Here is a 19409-nt window from a genome sequence, read left to right on the forward strand (position 1 = left end):
ACGGTCGGGACGCAAGAACGGAAAGAGGAAAGCGCACAGCTTTGACAGCTTAGACCCAAATGACGGGCATCACACAGGATTTAAGCGGGGAGACCAAAAATAAAATGGAAGAAAGAGGAAGACAAGGATAAGAGAAGAAGGGGGGAAGTGCAGAAAGCCCAGGTGCAGAAAGTCCAGAAGTACAGTGGGAAAGTACGTTAATGTGCTTCACCTGGGTTATCTCACCACTTCACCTTCATTTCCTATAATGTCTACTCTACTCCGTACTCCATGCTCCATACTCTTACTATTATTATTTTATTTTTCTATTAATTTACTCCCCAGCTACCCGCGTTTGCCTTCTTATATCTCTTCCTTGCTTCCAATGTCTTTATTATCAGCACATATCCCGGCAGCCCATCCCAGATTCCCGGGCCCATAAGCTAAACTAGTTGCAGCTTGGGGTTTGCAGGGGAGCGAGAAAAAAAACCTTAGATCCTTTTGGCGAGATTCTAACCAAAAAAAAAGAGGATCGACGACTCCACGCTTAAGCGGGCGGGACGCGGTCCGTCTGGGCCTGTCATGAACAAAATTCCCTTGCCCTAAACCTGACCCTGATTCATGCTACTCCGTAAACTCCGTATACTCCGTATAAAGTAATATAAAACCATCCAAGCCAAGCAGAACCGGGAAATCCGTTCACCGCAACCCAAAACCCTGGGTCGGCAACCCCGGTAATCGACGTGTAACCTACCGGTGCGTTGGGTCTGACTCGACGAAGATGGTTATACTAGTCAGATTGTGAAAGGTAATGATTGGGTACCAATTCCACATTCCAGTAGCTTTTACCAAGGCAAATCCCGACTTACACTGGTAGGGTATTGTCCTCATATACGGAGTAGAGAGCTTCAACACATCATTTTGTACAGAGTACTCCGTATTCATACGTACGGATTCCTCGGGTATACTACGGAATAGACAGCCCGTCCCATTCCTTCGGTCGAACTCCGAATCCCTTGCATACTTGTAGCATGTTCCCATCGCAAGACAGCGATCGGACCGCGCCGATCGTCCTGTACTCGTCACACCAGGATCGCCTGGGACCGGGGACCGGATCATAGAATGATTGGCCTTTGAGACCGTCTCCTAACAGCTTGGCACCAGCTAGTACGCCCGAAATGTCTGCCTCATTGCCTTCTTTCCGAGACAAAAGGCAAAAATATCCCCTGTACGGAGCAAGGTAGATCTGTATGTGATCACACCATTTGACACTTGACATCTTGACGTCTGACATAGTTTTAATGGATGTTTTCTGTATTTGATTGACTCATGAGCGTGGGGAGGAGGTGAGCTTACATTACTCGTATTGCAACATCCCCCCCACCAGGCCATTTTCTTGGCTTCACGTAATTTCCTTCCCGAGCCACAGAGAGGTTTCCCCAGCCACACGCGCCACTTACATCTTTTTGCGTTCGTCACCGCGATGCATACCCTCAAGCCTGTCGCTTCGTCGACGCTATCTCTGCCTACGGATAATTATATCTATTCAATTGTTCCGTCCGCTCCCGGTACGTTTGCAGCTATCTCATCCGATGACTCGCTGCGGGTGTTTGACGCGAGTTTGAACTCGTCGGTGCTGTCAACCGCTGCACATGCCGGCGTGACATCTCTGCGCCGCTTCGATGACTCCCTGCTAGCTACGGGAGGGCGAGATGGGAAGGTAAAGATGTGGGACGTCCGGGCTGGAAAGCCCGTTGTGGAGATGCAAACGGGTGAGTTTATTGTTGCTAAGCTTTTCTTTTCTTTTTTTTGGGAATTTTCCTAGTTGGGATGGTTTCGCAAATCGGATAGATGCATCTGGTGCTGCATTTCCGCCGGCCGGTCACTGGCTCTCGGAGAATTAGCGCAAGGATCTGACTGGAGTGGATTGAGTTTGTATACTAATGCATTGTCTGTAGCGAAGCAAGCCCCTGTGTTGTCGGTGGCTTGCTGCTCCGAGACGAATACCGTCGTCGCGGGCACTGAGCTCGTCTCGTCCCAGGCCGTGGTTGCTTTCTGGTACGTCACATGTAACTTTGTCAGGCAGAAAGCCAGCGCTTGGATCTCTGCTCTCCACAAGATCATATATCATCTATCTAAACCATAAAAAAAAACAAACCAACTAACCAAATCAGGGATATCCGATCCCCTCAAACCTTCAAGCTTCAATACGTGGAAAGTCACAACGACGATATCACCGAAGTAAGCCCTTCCATAACCCCCCTCTCCTCAAACCCACTAACGGCAGCGTGCCTGTCACACAGCTCCAATATCACCCGACCCGCAGCAACATCTTACTCTCCGGCAGCACGGACGGGCTCGCCAACGTCTATGACACGACAGTAGTTGACGAAGACGAAGCCCTGGTCCAGGTAGTCAACCACGGCTCCATCCACCATGCCGGATTCCTATCCGAGCGCGCCATCTTCGCCCTGAGTCACGACGAGCTGTTCTCTGTGCACCCGACCACGGACCCAGACGATGCAGCCCAGGAGCCCGAGCCCGTGCAGTTTGGAGATCTGCGCGATCCGCTGGGTTGCGAGTACGTTGCGCAGCTTTGTCTCGGTGCGCAGCCGTATATTGCCGCCGGCAACAAGATGTGAGCTCCTGCCTTTCTGGCTGTTTGTGCAGCGATCAGACCACTCATGCTAATTTATATAGGGAACAACGGCTTGATCTCGTCCCTCTTGTGTCGGGACCTTGGTCGTTGGACCGTGAGAATCTGTGGCGTCTGCCTGGCGCTCATGGGGAGGAGGTTGTGCGGTCCGTTCATCTGGATGAGCAGGTAAGTTGATGGAGAATTATCTCGGTTCCGAGGCGATTTGAATACTAATGTCCCGAATAGAGTTCGTCTGTCTTCACGTGTGGAGAGGATGGATATGTGCGGGTGTGGAAGCCTGAGGAAGGGGACAGTGAGGTTGCTCAGTCTGGATCTGGATCGAAGGCTCGGCCGAAGGAAAAGAAGAAGGATCGGTTCAGACCGTACTAATCGGACGAGTGCATCTTGCAGTTCTGCAGTGTATCAATGGACGACTGGGGCGAAAATAGAATATGCAGAATGTCACGAGTTTTATGTCACTGAGGTATGCTTTATGTCTTGCATATTTTAGATCTGGACTGGCCAGTTGCGTTGGCACCTGGGCATGGGGTGATGTTTGCATGGAGATGCACGTAGGTAGGCATATATCTACTTCTGTGTAACGGCAACTGCCGTTCTGGGGATACACCTGGGCACTTCCAGGGTTAGCAAGACCTCGGGGTCATGCTCAGCCGCACGCCTGGCCAGCTAATCTCTGGCCACCATGGTTGTTATCTCCAGGGCTAGCCTTGACAGTACAAGATAGAGCTTGAGATCGAATATTAGAAACATCGAGCTCTCGCAGTCTACCACAAATATCGGAAATTGGCGAAACATTGGACAGGGCGCAGTCTATACGCGTATGCACGAACCATATTGCCATGGATATCTTCGGTAGAAGTGGAGTAGACCCAAGATTATCTAGACCATGAATCCGTGGAATCAGGGACGAGAAGAGGATAAAGATAGATCAGGAGTGAGTGGCTTCCCGGGGCATGATTCCCGGTTCCGAGGATTACCCGTCTCTACTCACTCTCTATACGCGTATTCGGCATCGCAAGTATACCAAGCCAAAAACTTAACCAAGTTGGGCAATTCGATCTCTTAAATTCTAATAAAAGGAGAGAGAATCAGAATACTTAAGAACTTGATTTCGCTCGTTACCTAGAAGTTCAATCATTCCCTACGCAGTTGCAGCAAGATCATCCTTTCAAAATCTCATATCATTTCCCTTATACTTGATCTTTACCCCCATTCCGCCTGGGTTATACTGGCAGCATAATGTCCACCGGAATGGCCGCGCTATGTGCCTCGGACGCCTTTTCATGGCCCTCCATTCCTGGCGCTCAAGTGACAGCCTTGGAGGCCTCCTATGTGTCCAATGTCACCAAGTTCATCTCAGAGTACTATTACTACAACCACGGCAACGTACAGGCAAATGAGGTAAGCTTCTGCAATGTCACGCTATCCTATCAACATACCGGCAAAAACGACTCGGTGATGGTTGGAATTTACCTACCCAGCGAAGATTGGAATGGGCGCATGCAAGGCATTGGAGGAAACGGGTATACCGCAGGCTTGACATCCGTGATCTCCGTAGGCATGATCGGCGGTGTGGCTGAAGGCTATATCACTGTGACCACTAACGGTGGTCACACTGGCACTGGCGGCTTCAATGATGATCCTTCTGAATGGGCCCTCAACAGCGATGGAAGCTTGGATTATCAATCTATCGAGGACCTCGCCACCATCTCTCTGAACGATGCTTCTCTATACGCCAAGTCACTGGCTCAGAGTGTCTACGGCACTCCGCCAAAATACTCGTATTGGACTGGTTGCTCTCAAGGTGGTCGTCAGGGTATGCAGCTCGCACAGAAATACCCCGACGCTTATGATGGCATTGTCGCCGCTTCCCCCGCGATCAACTGGTCAGAGATGTTTGTGAGTGGAGTGTGGGCACAATTCGTAATGAACATGATGAACGAGTACCCTTACGGGTGCGAGATCGATGGTGTTGTCGCGGCCGCCATCTCTGCCTGCGATACTGCTGATGGAGTTGTTGATGGTATTGTCTCTGACCCTACTGCATGCGATTTCGATCCTTTCTCTGCAGTCGGCACTCAGATCAATTGCACCGATACCAATTCCACGCGAACCATCTCGAACGCGACAGCCCAGATTGTCAATGCAACCTGGACAGGACCACGCGGTTCAGATGGCCAATTCTTATGGTATGGATACGAAAAAGGTGCAACTTTGACAGGCGGTACTACGGTAGTCAACACAGAGTGCTCGAACTCAACCTGTATCGGAGCACCTCTCTCAATGCTTCTCGACTGGTTGCAAGTATTTGTTGAGCAGGATTTGGACTTTACAGTTGCAAACATTACTTCTCATGAGCAATTTGACTTTTTGTTCGAGAAAAGCCTTCAGAAATGGGGCTCGTATCTCGGAACCAACAACCCAGATCTGTCTGAGTTCCGGGATGCTGGAGGTAAAATGCTGTCCTATCATGGCTTGGTATGTCTTCCTCATTTTTTTGCAATGGATGAACGCTAATGTCTAGCTCACAGATGGATGAAGTCATCCCTACCCAGGGAAGCATTGACTATTATGAGAAAGTGCTCTCTCGAGACGCCAATGCCGCCGAATACTATCGATTCTTCGAGGCGCCTATGATGGGTCATTGCTATGGTGCATCTGGCGGTTATCCTTCTACTATTTTCGACAGCATGGTGGCTTGGGTAGAGAACGGTACTGTTCCTGAGACCCTCCCTGTCAGCTATACCCCCAAGGATGGCAAGACGTATGACCGTATGCTCTGCCCTTACCCACAAACCGTCAAGTACAAAGGTACTGGAGACCACACACTTGTCGAGAGCTTCTATTGCGCTGAGTAAGGCAGCGACTCAAGATTAATTCACCTTTGATCGACCAGGAATAGGGTTGTGTATATGTATTTATATGGAAACAGTGGACCAAGATGACCCGTGCTTTATCCTTGGCCTTCACAAACGTATGATCTTGGGCTAGAACTCTCTTCTAGTCATCAAATTGGAATGTGAGTGCTCAAACGATATGTTGAATTGTAACATCCTTCATCTAGAAAATTTTCATTTTTTTCATAAAAGTTGTGTCTATTTTTGCAAAGTGAAGAAGAGACAGGATTGGACGCTATCCCATGTGAAGCCTTTGATTCTTGGATAAAACAAAGCCAACATCTTAGAAAGAGCTAAGTGAGATCAGCAACAATACTGCCGAAATTCTTCATCTGCATCAAGAATTGGCCACAGGTGCTCCATGAGTGTCAAATTGACATCTATCGAACATGGCAGCTCGGGAGATTCTTCATGCTTGGTATGTCGGCTCAACTGTTCCTCCGTCGACAAGATAAGTGCCAAACCATCAACTCGAGATATTTCAGTGAGTGGCGGAGAGATAAGAGCAGGGTGAACCGGGCTCTTATTTTCATCGGCATCAAAATCAACACCAGTGTACATATCATGCTTGCTCCATTGACTGACGGTAAAGTTTCCGCCACTGAAGTTGAATTTAACCTTGATTCGACTTTTGTCGGGCTGCAAAGCAACCCACTTCATTTCTTTGTCCATCTTTTTTGGGTCGAACGCTCTTACAACAGTGTGGAGGGCGCCCGCTACTTGCGACAGCGGACCGTCAGCGAGCAATTCGTGTGAAGACTCGGAAAGAATGAGAGGCGCAACAGCATTTGGAAAGTATCTCTCTGGAAGGTTGAGGCGAGTAGGTCCACGTAGGTCGATAGAGCCCCAGAAACCACGAGAAAAGCATGAAGCAATTTCAGAGGAGGGTACCCCATGGGACTTCATTAAATGCACTCGTGCACGATATACCTGCTGATAAAGATATGCCGAAAGCGCCTCAAATGTCGATACCCAGCTTGCGCCCTCAGGATCGGTTGCCAAGTCTTTGAGATGCTTCAGTTGAGAGCCCGTAAAGCGTAACACACGTCCAGTAACTTTTCCGGTGATCTTTGACGGGGTATCAGAGACTTCGGTTTTCGGGCCTGGGTTGCTTTGTTCTGCATCATTGCTCTCGTTCAAGCAGAAAATGGACGGTTCAAACTCAATAGCTTCCTGCTGCTCATCATCGGGCATAAGATTTGGATGTCGGAGATAAGAACGGATCTCAGGAGCAGAGAGAAGAACCGGGTTCTCGGAGCCAGTGAGATTCCGATAGATTTCTGCAAGATCTTTGACCAGGTGGAAAAACCCGGATGCATCGCAAACGATATGGTGTAGCCGTATACCAAGAGCGACTCCTCCACAAGAGAATCGCGTACGTTGGACGGCAAAGATAGGGTCGCGGCAAATACCCTCAATAGTAGGATCAAAAGGTGGCGTTAAAGCATTACCACAATCCGGCAAGCTCGTCACCAAGATACGACCATTCGCACGATCCGGTGTGGTGAGATCCTTCAGCTGTAATGCACATTGAGCCACAAGCAACTCGGCTCCAGTCCCGATGTGAGAGACTTCGGCCGCTCGGCTATCAGGATTGAACTGGAGACGACCTGTTAGGTGCGGATAATAGTCGAGTAGCCGAGAAAGCGCTTGCTGGAGTTTTGGAAGTTGAAGAATCTCGTGGGGAGACGACGGCGAGGCCAAGTTTGCATGTGGATTTTCGTACACGAGCACAACTTCAATAGGGACCGAAGGAAAAACGAGGTGGTCGAAGGGGCCTAATGGCCAGTTTGGGCCGAGTCCAGCCTCCAACGTACGGTCTGCGCAGTGGATAGGAAGCCGTTCGATAATTTGAACATCCTCAGGGCGACTATTCTCAGCCATCCCGGCGGGCCAGAAGTAGAAGTAAGAGAGATCGAGAGAATGTAGCTTGATGTTGTCAAAGGGGTGAAGAAGAGGGGATGGAAGAATGGGAGAATTGAGATGTGAAGTTTATGCGACGAGAAAAACGGCTTTTTGAGGTTGATAGTTCGGACAAACTAGGGCCAGTGAAATAGATTCGACCGAGCTCCCCAGGAGGATCTCGGTCGTTTTGTGAAGGCCTCGGGCTAAGAGAAGCATCCTATTGGGGCTGTGGACGGGAGTGTGGACCAGAACCAATAAGTTCATCTTTCATCCGAGCTGACTTGGCCCAACTTCGGACCAAGACCTGCTTGCCTGTTCGGACGAGAGTCAACAGCATGAAATAAAATGCTCCGGGGCCCGTGGACAATGAGTCTGGATTTTAAAGTACCCTGATTCTGCTCACATCTTCACTCCCTCAAATTCTTCATATGGGCTGAACCCACTGTGAGAAATGGCACTCAAAGTCTTTATGTAAGACTGTCACAGGATTGGAAGCTGTGTATGAACCAAGCTAACATGATTGACTATAGCACTGGCGTGACAGGCCTTGTTGGAGGCGACATCCTATATTCTGTCTCCCGTGCTCATCCAAGCTGGGAATTGGCTTGTCTTGTCCGAACCAAGGAGAAAGGTGCCAAAGTCCAAGAAGCTTACCCCCAGGCGAGGCTGGTTTACGGAACAACAGACGACGTGGATTTGATCGAGAAAGAAGCTTTCGCCGCAGATATCGTCTTTCATTCCGCCGGTAGTGATGAACATGTCCCTTCTGCACAAGCCATCGTTCGAGGCCTAAGCCGCCGGCAAGCAGATGGCCCTGCCTACTATATCCATACGTCAGGTGGCTTTGCACTGGCCTCCGAGACCCTCTCTACTGGAAGATATGGCGAGCGGTTTGACAAACAGTATGATGATTGGGATCGTATCAATGAATTGACCTCTCTTCCCGACCATGCACCCCACCGCATCGTCGACAAGGTGGTACTGGCTGCGGATCCATCCAAAGTTCGAACTGCCATTGTTGCCCCCGCTGTGATCTATGGCCAAGGGCGAGGCCCGGACAAGACGAAATCGGCACCACTGTTCGAGACTTTTCTTACCCACAAAAGGGTTGTCACTGTCGGCAAGGGCGATAATATCTGGCATAACATTCACGTGCAAGATCTCAGCAAGCTTTATCTTCTTCTAGGAGAGGCAGCCGCCAATGGTGGTGGAAACGCTACTTGGAATGAACAAGGGTATTATCTGGCAGAAAATGGCTACTATGTCAACCGTGAGATGTTGTCGCTCGCGGCTAGCATCCTCTATAGAAAAGGACTGGTGGCATCGCCCACTGTCGATTCCGTAACCCCAGAAGAGAGCGAGAGCTTTTCACCTTGGTTAAAGGTGATGATTGGTGTGGACTCGCGTGGGATCGCCTTGCGCGGCAGGAAACTATTGGGCTGGCAACCAACCATGCCAAGCTATGAAGACGAGCTTGAGAATTCGCTCGAAATCGATGCAAGGGATTTGGGCTTGATGTAATCTCAAGGTTGACCTAATTTACAGCCTGGAGGCATGCGTTAAAAGTATCTCGTTTTCACGGAATCGAACCCACATCCCTCATTTTTTTTTTCTTCCAGCGTAGAGCAAACACCATTACCAAATGTCCAAAGCAAGCCCGGCAGCGAGAGTGCTTTTACAGGCGTAATTAGGTGTTATAGCACCTGTGTGTGGAAGCTTTGGGACCCAGATGAAGCAGGGAGGACGGAGATATTGTGTGGACAAATGATGGTCATGTACGATGGGGATGCCAGTTGGGGCATGATGCTAATTTGCAAAGAGCTGATGTGACTAAGTGGATGACACATGAATGAAAGACGAAATATTTCCAATGTTCGATATTAAAATTGTAGTGTGTAAAATATCAGACACCTTCCAAAAGGGAGGAAATCTGGTTTGGAGATAAAAGGTCGTGACTCGCCAAAGGACCTTCATAGCTCCAAAATATGTCATTCAGTGAGTCAGAGAAGTCAAAAAACGAGTCCTCCCTGGGCGAGAAATCTCCAGGGACACTCAAAGGGTCACTTGACTTGGGGATGATAGATAGAATGCCAAAATATGGCAAATCGACCTTGTGAACAGTATCATACCCTGTCTCTTGGCAGACTGAAACCAATCCATTCAATGCCTCAAGACAACGGCCGCACAACGAGTCCACATTACCCGCTGAGCAGATTTGCAATGTTTCCATTGCTTTTTTGATCAATGTTTCATCATATTTGTTATTTTCAGATGGAGTGACTGAGTCTTTGGTCGTGCCCCGTGTGTTGTCGAGGATAGTGAGAAATAGTGTCACTGCCGCAGTGAATGCCGAGAATCCCGTAAGTTTGATGCTGTTGTCTGTGCTGGCTCTCTGGGGGTCATCGCCACAGAGTAAAAAGAAAGCCTCCAGGAATAATCGGGAGTTATTCGCACAGATTTCCCGGCCATACCTACGCTTAGGTAAATTGAAGCGCTGGAGAAATAGCGGCAAATGCAAGTACGATTTGAGCTGGTGTACTTGCGTTAGCCGGTAAATGCGGGCGTATTTCTCTCTCTTATCCTGCAGATTAGATATATAAGTTATATCGAGGTAGTGTAGTGGGAGATGGGTAGCCAAAGCATCGATCTTCTCATCGATTGCAGAAATAGTGGACAGAGAAGGCGCACTAGTGGCTTGTATACAGTCAATAACTTGACTGGTTAAAATGGCGAGATGGCGGTGATGAAACGTGGTGAAGGAACCAGAGCCCGCCGGAGGGATGTAAAGATCACAGAGTCCATTTGGCACAGAGTAGGGAAGACCAATCATCAAGCTGAGCCATCGATCGGCGTGGAATAGCTGCCAAAATATTCCGTCAAGTTTTTCTGATTCTCTGTGTGCTCGATGAATACCCTGTAGCTGAAGGAGGGTATTCGCTCGTCGGTAAACAGACCACGCACGGTGGTGTTGCATAGCACTGAAATAACAAAGACCCAGTCCCATCAGGCATTCGAGTCCATACTGGCAACCGGCGAGGTCATCGTCATGTAAAACCCATCGCTCTACAGCCGACAGATATGTTTCAAAGACACCAGTGCCAAGGGCCAAGCACACAAGGAGACTTCCAAGTAAGCAGGGATCCCCGGAGCGAAAAGCACGAATAGCGAAATCTTCAAGGCTTTTGTCTGTTTCTTCCCCCAAGAAAGACCGAAGGCATCACGCCAGGATTCCCACCATCCGCTTTGATTCATCAAAATATCTTGAAGGTCAGATATCGCCGGCAGGGAAGCACAAAGACCTTGCAGGGCCTCTTTATGTTTGGAAGAGAGCTCCGGATCAGTATTGGTGTGCTGGTTGTGCGATGAATCTTGCTGATCCATTGATTCTTCTGATATAAGAAAATGGTCACTCTGTATCTTGGTTAGAAATGCATACCAGCTGTTCATTGAAATGAGATTTATATACCATTTCGTTACCGATCAGTTTTATAACCGGAGCACAATCGGTCTCCCTGTATTTGCGGCTATCGGCTGTACCAGAGATGGCTATAGGTCGTGACTGTCGCGTAGGTGACAAAGGAATAGATGTGAGTGATAGTACCGGCTTCAATCGCCTTTGTAGGGATTGAAAAGCTTCTATCAGAGGGGATTGGTGTTCATGACACCCACCGGCATTGCTTTGAATATGGCTCATTGATGGGTCCTGTGGAACACACACAGAGTTGCGCCTCAAGCAATGTATACAGCTGTCAGAGTTGTCGGATTGGAAGACACATCGAACTTTTCGATTCCTGCCTATTGAGTTTATGAGCCTTGATTGGAGAAAAATGACAGTAGATACTTACAGGCAATGCAGCTTCGGGTACCTTTCCTCATGCGCTTCCTCGTGGTATTAGAACCACTACTAGGATACAATGTGGGGGGCATTGTGGCCAATGTCTGGTGCGATAAGGAGGTCCGGGTTGAGGTAGACACTGATGTTGAAAACTGAAGTTGATCCCCATCAAAGCAGAGCAATGTCACATGACGTCACATACGAAGGTTTGTGGTATGTACTCCGTAAAGACGTTGGAGTAGTGAGAAGGATCCCAATGTGGCTTTTATTGGATACCTGCACCACCCAATATGAGGGAACCGGACTGTAGTGGCGTAGTACCAGAGGCACTGTGTTGAGGCCTTATTCTGGAGGCCTCACTTGCTGACTAACTAGCTGTCCAGACATCTGGAGAACTACCTAGGGCCCAAAGTACTTTCTGTACATATAGCTGTATCTCAATATAATAGCAGCTGTAATTTGCGTGTGTAATACAGCACAAGAGGTATAAGAGAAAAAAAACTTACGTGATAGGGAAATCCATTTCGTAAGGTATTGTGAACATGTAACTAGACTTACTTGTCATGCCTGAGAGATCGGGCATAAACTCTTATCTCCAACTTTTTTCAGTCTTATCCGAACTTTTCTTCTCAGGCACAGTGGACTTTTTGTCCAACTAATATACATGCTCCATACCACCGGACTGTCTGCTCGAATGTTCAAGTCTCCACATCACTGAAACCACCCGGACTATCATACACGTTGCGCCCCGACGAATACCCAACCACCTATCTTCCTCCCTCAATCCTCAAGGGCACATCAACATGGACGCCCAAGCCTACCTAATCAAGCACGGCTGGTCCGGCCCCGGCAATCCACTCAACCCAAACCAAAGACCAGGCCTACACGGCGGTCTCGGTCTCACACGACCAATTCTTGTCGCGCGCAAATCCAACAACCACGGTGTAGGCAAGAAGACCACAAAAGACGCCTCGAACCAATGGTGGCTCCGTGGCTTTGAAGACGCGCTCAAGGGCGTTGGCGAAGATAACCACGAAGCCAAATCTGCACGCGAAGGCAATGCCCTCACCAGTGAACTTTACCGCCATTTCGTGAGGGGGTCTGGGCTGGCGGGGACGCTCGATCCTAAGAAGGCGGATAAAACAGAAGATACACCAGAGGTTTCGCCAGAGGAGCTGGCGAGGCTAAAGCGTGAGGAGGAGAAGGAAGAGAAGGCTGCGAGGAAGGAGGGGGAGAGCTGCGCGACGCGCGCAGAAGGCTGTGAAGAAAGAACAGAAGGCTGTGCGGAAGGAGGCGAGAAGGGTGAAGCGGGTTGCGAAGGTTGAGAGGAGGGAAAAGAAGCTTGCTGAGAGGGCTGCGAAGAAGGCGAAGAAGTTGGAAGCGGAGAAGGAGAAGGAGAAGGAGGGAGAAGATTATCCTACGCCCATGTCAATTGACCAGGAGCCTGAATCAAAGGTCGATTTGGATGAAGCTGCTTCTCGATTGAAAGAGAAGAAGGAAAAGAAAGTGAAGAAGAGCACAGAAGGCGAAGACTCCAAGAAGAAGTCTAAAAAGGCCAAAGCCTGATTCTGAAAAGTTCCATTTCCACGGCGTCTCATGTATATAATGTTGCATATATCAATTTTCCCTACGCCATATAGAAACCAAGATACCCTTTTTGTTTGGCACGTGAAGAATGCGTTCTATTGCTCGGTGACCGGTAACTTGCCCGGGTTTCCTGATAGGATCCACGGCCGTCTGTTCCAGAACTCATCCTTAATGATATCGACATGATCGACCGCAACTTGTGCCTTCCGGCGCAATTTACGGACCTTGTCTTGCTGTGATCGTGACTGCTTTGCCTCGGGCTGTTGTTGTTCTTCCAATGCTGGTGTAGCTTTCGGCTCTTCCAGTTCATACTACGGACGTTAGCGGTGAAAGGGCGGGATGGAGCGACACGATTTGTACCTGACGATAGAGAACAGTGCCCTTCTTGTAGATCTCCAATTCATTATTGTAGTTCACTCCAAATCGCTTGAAGAGAATCTCATTCTTATCCGCTGCCACGGTACCCTGTAATCATGTCAATACCGGGTAGCTTGAAGGGAGAAGGATATTTCCTACCTTCAACTCTAGCTCAGCCTCTGTATTACCCTGGCCGCCCTTCAACACCATATGCCAAAAAGTGGTGTTGTAGAGGTTGTTGATATGGCCTGAGATTATTGAATTAGCTAGATGTAACAAGATGAATGGATCGAGCTACTCACAATCAACCTGTCTCCAACTCATATAATCACGCAAGATCTGAGCATTGGGATAGATAACCGCACGGCCATCAAATGAAGGTAAAAGAGGCGGCTTAAGTGGCGTATCTGGGAAGTATTCGCTCCACTTGTAGATATAGTATGCAGTGAAAGTTGAGACGACGGTCGTTACCAGTTTCCTATGATTGTTTAACGATAGTTCGTGGGAATGGATGTATAGGACTCACCCATTACGCCGCTCAAAGAGCTGGCAATTAGGATGGAATACAAAACTGGTAGAGGTGAGCGATTGAAGTGGATGCTGGTATTGGCATAGCTGAAATACCTGAACTCATCACTAACGCCGTAGGCAATGCATAGATCTGGAAGGTCTTTCATGACTTCGACTGCAGCGGCATTCATCAGATCCAGCGCGCGACGGTCATTGGGCTTTACGAAGCCATAATGGTCGGAAAGTCTGGAAATGTTAGAATATTGAGCATATGCAGTAGTACATTATGCAGCGGTCAAAGCTCGGATCGAGATGAGCCAAGAGGCAAACTTGCGTCTTGAGCTTGCTGCGACAAGGCCCACCACCGAGAGAAGAAGGCACTCACTTGTGGAATCCTCGTCCATCAATGCGAACCACAATCCAGGTGTTGGGGAGCAGCACATCTGGCTGCTCAAAGTTCTTGACGTATTCAAATCTGTAAATTATGAGGAGCTGGAATGTGATCAGTTGGATCTTATTTACCTTGAGTTCGCCATGTTGGATTTGGCTGGGAAACAATAGTGGTTCGTCGAGTGAAAGAGTCATTTTGTGCGGGCGGGCAGAAATCGCATCCGCACATTGTGCCCGACATACTGCTACTTGAGCCATGCTCTGGTGGAGGTGCTAGATGGAATACTTGACCTGACAAAAAGAAAGCAGTGTGTTTTTAGACTACAAAGGAGCAACACATGAGGACGTAGAAGAAATAATAATATTTATTCAAGAAATAGAGAGTGGAAAGATTCGTATGTGGCTTAGATGCATATCAATCGCGGAAAACCCGGCATGGTGTATGGTACTCCTTAAGGAAACAAGAATGAAGGGAAGGAGGGACGTCGAGTCCATAAATACAAATCATGAGGTTTCAACCTCTTCTGGAATCTCCTCGTCACCAGTTTCACTGGCTCGCTCACTAGTCTCACTGGCCTTGTCAGATCGACGAGACTTGCGGGAAAAGAACCCCAGACTACTCCGAGTAGAACGGTCGGCGGAAGCGACACTCGAGACAGTGCTGTCAACACTCTTTCCAAGCTGTGCCTCGCTAGCAGTGTCCTCGTCAATATCGCCTTGCGAAGAGGTGTCCTTCTTGGAGAAGAGTCCTGAGCGGTCTTTCCACGAGCTGAACTTGCTAGAGCTGCCCTTGCGGGTGATCTTGCGGATGAAGGATTCCTTGGAGGCGTTGTCTACAGAAGTTCCAGATGGCATACGCTCCAGCGACTCATAAGAATCAGCGGTGAAGTGCGAAAGGGAGCGGGAGGTACGAGGCTCGGATGGCGACCCGTCATACTCGCGCATTTGGAATGGACTTTCAGGCCCGTTGTCCTTTGTCTCTTCCTTGTCCGAGTTCTCGCCAGCAAAGACGGCCGTGAAAGCCGGAGCATTGGGATTCAGCTTCGGGGTCAGTGGCCGATGAGAAGAAGAAGGGCGAGTACCGATTGGTGCTTGGAGTGGCCGGTGATGACGCTCAAAGTTGTCTTCCACGAAATCTGGTTCTCCCGTCAGACCTAAAGGAAGGTGACCGGATGACCCGTAGGAGATCGAAGGTCGTCGAGAGGGAGCTCGAGACCAAGTCGATGGCGAAGCCCAGTCAAACCCAAGAGGGCTGTTGCGATGCCCGGCGTTCTCCATCGACGGCCATCCGAAATGACGGTTGTCTGTCGAGGGGTGAGGAAGTTGATTTTGGGTGTCAAACGAAGTAGATGAAGGTCGCGGAGACAAAGAGCCACGTCGTACCCCGCCGAGAAGCGACGATGGATCGATAGGATCATGCCGAGGGCTAAACTGGTTGTACCCAGAGCTAAGGTCAGAGTTGCCACGAGAGCCAGTACCGCCAAACCCAAACTTGCCCGACGAAAAGATACTCGAGAAAGCGGCTCGCCGGGAAGGTGCATGGTCTGAAGAGCTGTCCATGGTAACACCAGTTGTGTTGCTCCGAGGGAACAGGGACATTGGATTCGCCCAGTTTCCAGTGTAGCTCGACCGCCGGCGACGGGCACCGATCGGGTCCAGCTCATCGGGGTTCCGCGGGAATGATTGACTTTGTCCAGGTTTCAATGTACCCAACATAGGTGATTCGTCTGCGAGGGTCTTTCCACGAGGTCGATGGAAATTGAAGAGCCCGGAGAGTCTGCGGGATGCACTCTTGGGGGCTTCCCCTGCAGCCGATAAATGAACCCCTTGAGATTCATCCTGTCGGGGTTGGGTTTCAAGAGGGCTTGCGAAAATGCTACCAGCTCGGCTGTCCGAGGAGACAGGCGACACTGGCCCGTGACCAAAGCTATCAAGAGGATTGGTAGATGTATCCATGGTCGCGAATCGTGGACGAGTTATCGGTCTTGGGAAGTCCGCAAGCTCCTCGTCACCGAGGAGATCGGATGGTAACAAAGCATCCGCACGCGGACTCATTTGCGGATTGTTGAAGGTGACTTCGGAATCTGAGCGCATGACCTCCGGCGGGTCAGACAAGCCGGGGAGCGCCATGCCATTGTTGATGTTGAAGAAGGCAGAGCTTGGAGGGAAAGTAGGCGAGTGATTGGACTGGTTGTAACTGAGGCCATTTGAGAATGAAGTGTCGATACCCGGGAAGTTCAGTGGAGAGGAGACATTGCTGACGAGCGAGCTGCGATGACGACGGGGTCGAATAGTAGTACCGGGGTTGGACATATCAAGGTCTAAAGATGGCAGCGCGAAAGCACCTGAGCTGCCCGGCCGCTGAGCTGTCAGCCATTTCAGGCGTTCTTGCGCTTCTTGATATTGCTGCTGAGCTTGCGCATGAAGATTGACCAGGGTGGCATATCGTGCATGCAAACTGCCCAACTTGTGCTCCCATTGCCGAGCTCGCTCATTGTCAATTCGATCCAGCTCCTTCCCGTCCTCACTGTCTCCGTCCTGCAACCCCATTCTCTCCTCCTCGAGCTTCTTGACTCGGCCTCCCTTGTCCTGAATCTCGTCGTCAATCATCTTCATCTCTTGCTGCTCTTTGGCGATCTTTTCCCGGACTTCGTCTGCGCGCTCAGTCCCTTCAACTTCGATTTTGGACTTGTCCCCCTTTGCCTGCTCGGCATCGGATTCCATGCGCGCAATCTTCTCCTGCCATCTCAGGATGTCGGTCTTGCGTTTCTTGCGCTCCGCCTCTTTCTGCTGAAGGAGTCGCATGCGTTTTGACTTTTCACCCTGCACTGTCCGATTGACACTTTCGAGCTTGTAGACGTGCTTCTTCAAATCACCACTAGCCTCATCCTTCTCCCGTACACGCTTCCTGAGTTCGCTGCGTTGCTTTTCCAAGTCCTTCAGCAGTGCAATGTGCTCGTCTTCTTCCTCTGTTCCTTGCTTCTCCACGCTCTCGTTTTCATGCTGCAATGCCTTCAAGCGATCTGCCAATTGCTCTAAGGTCTCATCCTTGGCGGTCTGGGCTCTGCTTTTGAAGTTCTCTTCAAAGTTGCCGTGTGCAGTTTCCAGCGTTCCGGCAGCGGGAGAGATTTTTCGCCCGGCGGAAGGCCTTTTGCCGGGTAGCTGACCGGTGCTGTGTTCGCGAGACATTATCGGAGCGGAAGGGGTTGGCAAGCCAACTGTCGACCTGGGAATCGAGGCGCGGACGATTGGGCCTCCGGCACTGCCGTTTTGCTGGGCCTGAGAAAGCGGAAGGGACTTGGTTCGGACATGGAGGATCGCACTGGGGGTTTGGAAGTTGGCGGCACTGAGGGAAAGCACGCAGATATGGTAAATACTCCCAGGCAGTAAGTTGGAGATTTCCACCGCTGTCTCTGCTCGTTTGGATTCACCAACTGTGGACAGCACCCGTTAGCATGGGGGTTGTCGACAAAAATTTTGCATCTGCGTACCTTTGACATTGTTGACCTGAATGATATGCTTGTGTATTGAGTTGTGAAAGTCCGGTTGCTTCCAAGCAAGGCGAATCTCACGGGCAGTGATTTCCTCGAGTGTGACCTCTGGCGGCGGAGGAATGTCTAGACCGAGCTTCTCGACCAAGACCTCATTTGACGTTTGACAGACCTGCCATGCACGGTACAGAAGCCTGATCAAAAATGCGTCAGTTGGGTCACAGAGTCAACGGGACAAAGGACTTACCAGATCAGAGCCCATAATATCGAGACGGCAAGGAAGAGAGCCATGACACCTCGTACTCGCACGCGAGGGACCACAGCTGGGTAAGCGTCAAATGCGAAGTAAAGCGGCTCATACATCCCAGCGTCAATTACCCATGGACGCGGGCAGCGGGATCGAGAGAGACGGAAGGATCGCAAACGCCTTCAATTTGGCGGGATAGCGTGCACGTGATCTCCAAATTCAGAACTAGTCTTATTGGGCTTAGTGTAGATTAGGATCAGCCGCTAGTCCGCATTGGGAACACACTACCGAGGTTATCCCCAGTATAAAGGCTTCTGACAAGCTTGGATATTACCAATCTGTATGCTATTGAGCAATCCATAAAACAAGTACCTATTCATACTTGACACCTATTTCACCATATCATCAGTCTTTGACGTGGTCTACCTAATCAATGAACCATTTGCTAATATCTTCTGACAGATAGATGAAAAACTGTCTACATGTTCCCTACGCCATGATCAGGCTGAGTACTTGAATGCTCTGTACAGGCATTGATTCTCTATTCGGTGCTTGTGAACATCAACGAACGAGTCATTCGTATATTCGCTTCAAACTTACTCTCTGTCTAGGTGTGTCGGTCGTCTACGTCGATAGAGCTGTAGGGAACATCATAAAGTAGTGCCAAAGCTACGTCCGTAGGGTATCCAAGGATTCCCTACATCTTCATCTTCAATCATTCGATCAATTCTTGCCAATTAGCACCAACCCTCCCCCGGGGATTTGAGTCCCCAAGAGAATTTTGAGATGTCCTAAGCCCCTCCATCTTCACCACCTCTTCTTCATCCTCACCATCCTCCTTTGCCTCCACGCTGGCCTCCTTGCGCCCCCAGTACCCATCCACGGAGTGGTGGATTCGGAGTCCACGTCGCGCCATCTCCGTGGACATAGCCAATGATCGGTGAGTTGTGGGGGTTCCTGTTCTTGTCCTTTGTTAGCCCATCCTACAAGCCATGATCACATTTCTGCTTACTTGGAAATAATTGTGCCGACGCTGTTGGTTTCACCTTGCATCGAAATTTTCTTCTGGAGATTGCAACAATCAAGGCATCGAAGGTTGCAGCGTGCGTCTTATCTCCCGAGAAGTGCTCGATGCAAAAGGCAAGGTGGGAAGAGAAAGAGATAGTCGATGCTCCGTGTTAGATGTCGAAAACGAGGAAGTTTCCATCCATGAGGCTGTACTGATTCGAACAACCGTCCTGGGAGTAGCGGATGATTGATTGCTCGGAACATTATTTCCGGGGCCAGCATGAAGAGGGCATCGCCAGTGCCGGACTGCATGGCTGTGGGAGATATCTCTTCCGCGGGGGGTCTCAAGTGCGGCCGCTGTGTAAAAAGATGCTTCTCGCACCAGAGCCCTTATATTGAATTAGCTGCCTCTAGGCAACATAAAGTTTTGTGTGAAAAGAGTCACATGCATGACATGAGCGGCCAGTACATTCACCAGAACGTCATTCTTGGAAGTCACTGGGTTCCTCAATGACGATTGATGAGCAAGACAAAGGACGGGAGC

The 19409-nt window shown here is 49.7% G+C and overlaps 8 protein-coding genes across 8 annotated transcripts; 4 read left to right on the forward strand and 4 right to left on the reverse strand.

Moving 5' to 3' along the window:
* Nucleotides 1–1462: 1462 nt before the first annotated feature.
* Nucleotides 1463–3007, forward strand: N7506_006597 (uncharacterized protein; the record flags this gene model as incomplete). The annotated part of the gene is made up of 6 exons (XM_056955890.1): nucleotides 1463–1751; nucleotides 1938–2037; nucleotides 2154–2220; nucleotides 2283–2617; nucleotides 2680–2803; nucleotides 2864–3007. 6 exons carry the CDS (start codon nucleotides 1463–1465, stop codon nucleotides 3005–3007), a joined length of 1059 nt encoding a protein of 352 aa, XP_056810224.1.
* Nucleotides 3008–3877: 870 nt separating this feature from the next.
* Nucleotides 3878–5496, forward strand: N7506_006598 (Tannase/feruloyl esterase; the record flags this gene model as incomplete). Its single annotated transcript, XM_056955891.1, has 2 exons — nucleotides 3878–5116; nucleotides 5170–5496. The coding sequence occupies 2 exons, from the start codon at nucleotides 3878–3880 to the stop codon at nucleotides 5494–5496; spliced, it is 1566 nt and encodes a 521-aa protein (XP_056810225.1).
* Nucleotides 5497–5838: 342 nt separating this feature from the next.
* N7506_006599 (uncharacterized protein) lies at nucleotides 5839–7419 on the reverse strand (the record flags this gene model as incomplete). The annotated part of the gene is made up of 1 exon (XM_056955892.1): nucleotides 5839–7419. One exon carries the CDS (start codon nucleotides 7417–7419, stop codon nucleotides 5839–5841), a length of 1581 nt encoding a protein of 526 aa, XP_056810226.1.
* Nucleotides 7420–7956: 537 nt separating this feature from the next.
* N7506_006600 (uncharacterized protein) lies at nucleotides 7957–8961 on the forward strand (the record flags this gene model as incomplete). The annotated part of the gene is made up of 1 exon (XM_056955893.1): nucleotides 7957–8961. One exon carries the CDS (start codon nucleotides 7957–7959, stop codon nucleotides 8959–8961), a length of 1005 nt encoding a protein of 334 aa, XP_056810227.1.
* Nucleotides 8962–12078: 3117 nt separating this feature from the next.
* On the forward strand, nucleotides 12079–12841 carry N7506_006601 (uncharacterized protein; the record flags this gene model as incomplete). Its single annotated transcript, XM_056955894.1, has 2 exons — nucleotides 12079–12466; nucleotides 12513–12841. The coding sequence occupies 2 exons, from the start codon at nucleotides 12079–12081 to the stop codon at nucleotides 12839–12841; spliced, it is 717 nt and encodes a 238-aa protein (XP_056810228.1).
* Nucleotides 12842–12957: 116 nt separating this feature from the next.
* On the reverse strand, nucleotides 12958–14314 carry N7506_006602 (tRNA guanylyltransferase; the record flags this gene model as incomplete). Its single annotated transcript, XM_056955895.1, has 7 exons — nucleotides 12958–13173; nucleotides 13223–13327; nucleotides 13379–13467; nucleotides 13522–13697; nucleotides 13746–13790; nucleotides 13844–13975; nucleotides 14115–14314. 7 exons carry the CDS (start codon nucleotides 14312–14314, stop codon nucleotides 12958–12960), a joined length of 963 nt encoding a protein of 320 aa, XP_056810229.1.
* Nucleotides 14315–14623: 309 nt separating this feature from the next.
* On the reverse strand, nucleotides 14624–17973 carry N7506_006603 (Fibronectin type III domain protein; the record flags this gene model as incomplete). Its single annotated transcript, XM_056955896.1, has 3 exons — nucleotides 14624–17553; nucleotides 17611–17804; nucleotides 17858–17973. 3 exons carry the CDS (start codon nucleotides 17971–17973, stop codon nucleotides 14624–14626), a joined length of 3240 nt encoding a protein of 1079 aa, XP_056810230.1.
* A 599-nt stretch (nucleotides 17974–18572) lies between these two features.
* On the reverse strand, nucleotides 18573–18785 carry N7506_006604 (uncharacterized protein; the record flags this gene model as incomplete). The annotated part of the gene is made up of 1 exon (XM_056955897.1): nucleotides 18573–18785. One exon carries the CDS (start codon nucleotides 18783–18785, stop codon nucleotides 18573–18575), a length of 213 nt encoding a protein of 70 aa, XP_056810231.1.
* Nucleotides 18786–19409: the final 624 nt, after the last annotated feature.

The sequence above is a fragment of the Penicillium brevicompactum genome, assembly GCF_028827555.1.
Source record: "Penicillium brevicompactum strain IBT 35665 chromosome Unknown utg000005l_segment0_segment0, whole genome shotgun sequence".
NCBI lineage: Eukaryota > Fungi > Ascomycota > Eurotiomycetes > Eurotiales > Aspergillaceae > Penicillium > Penicillium brevicompactum.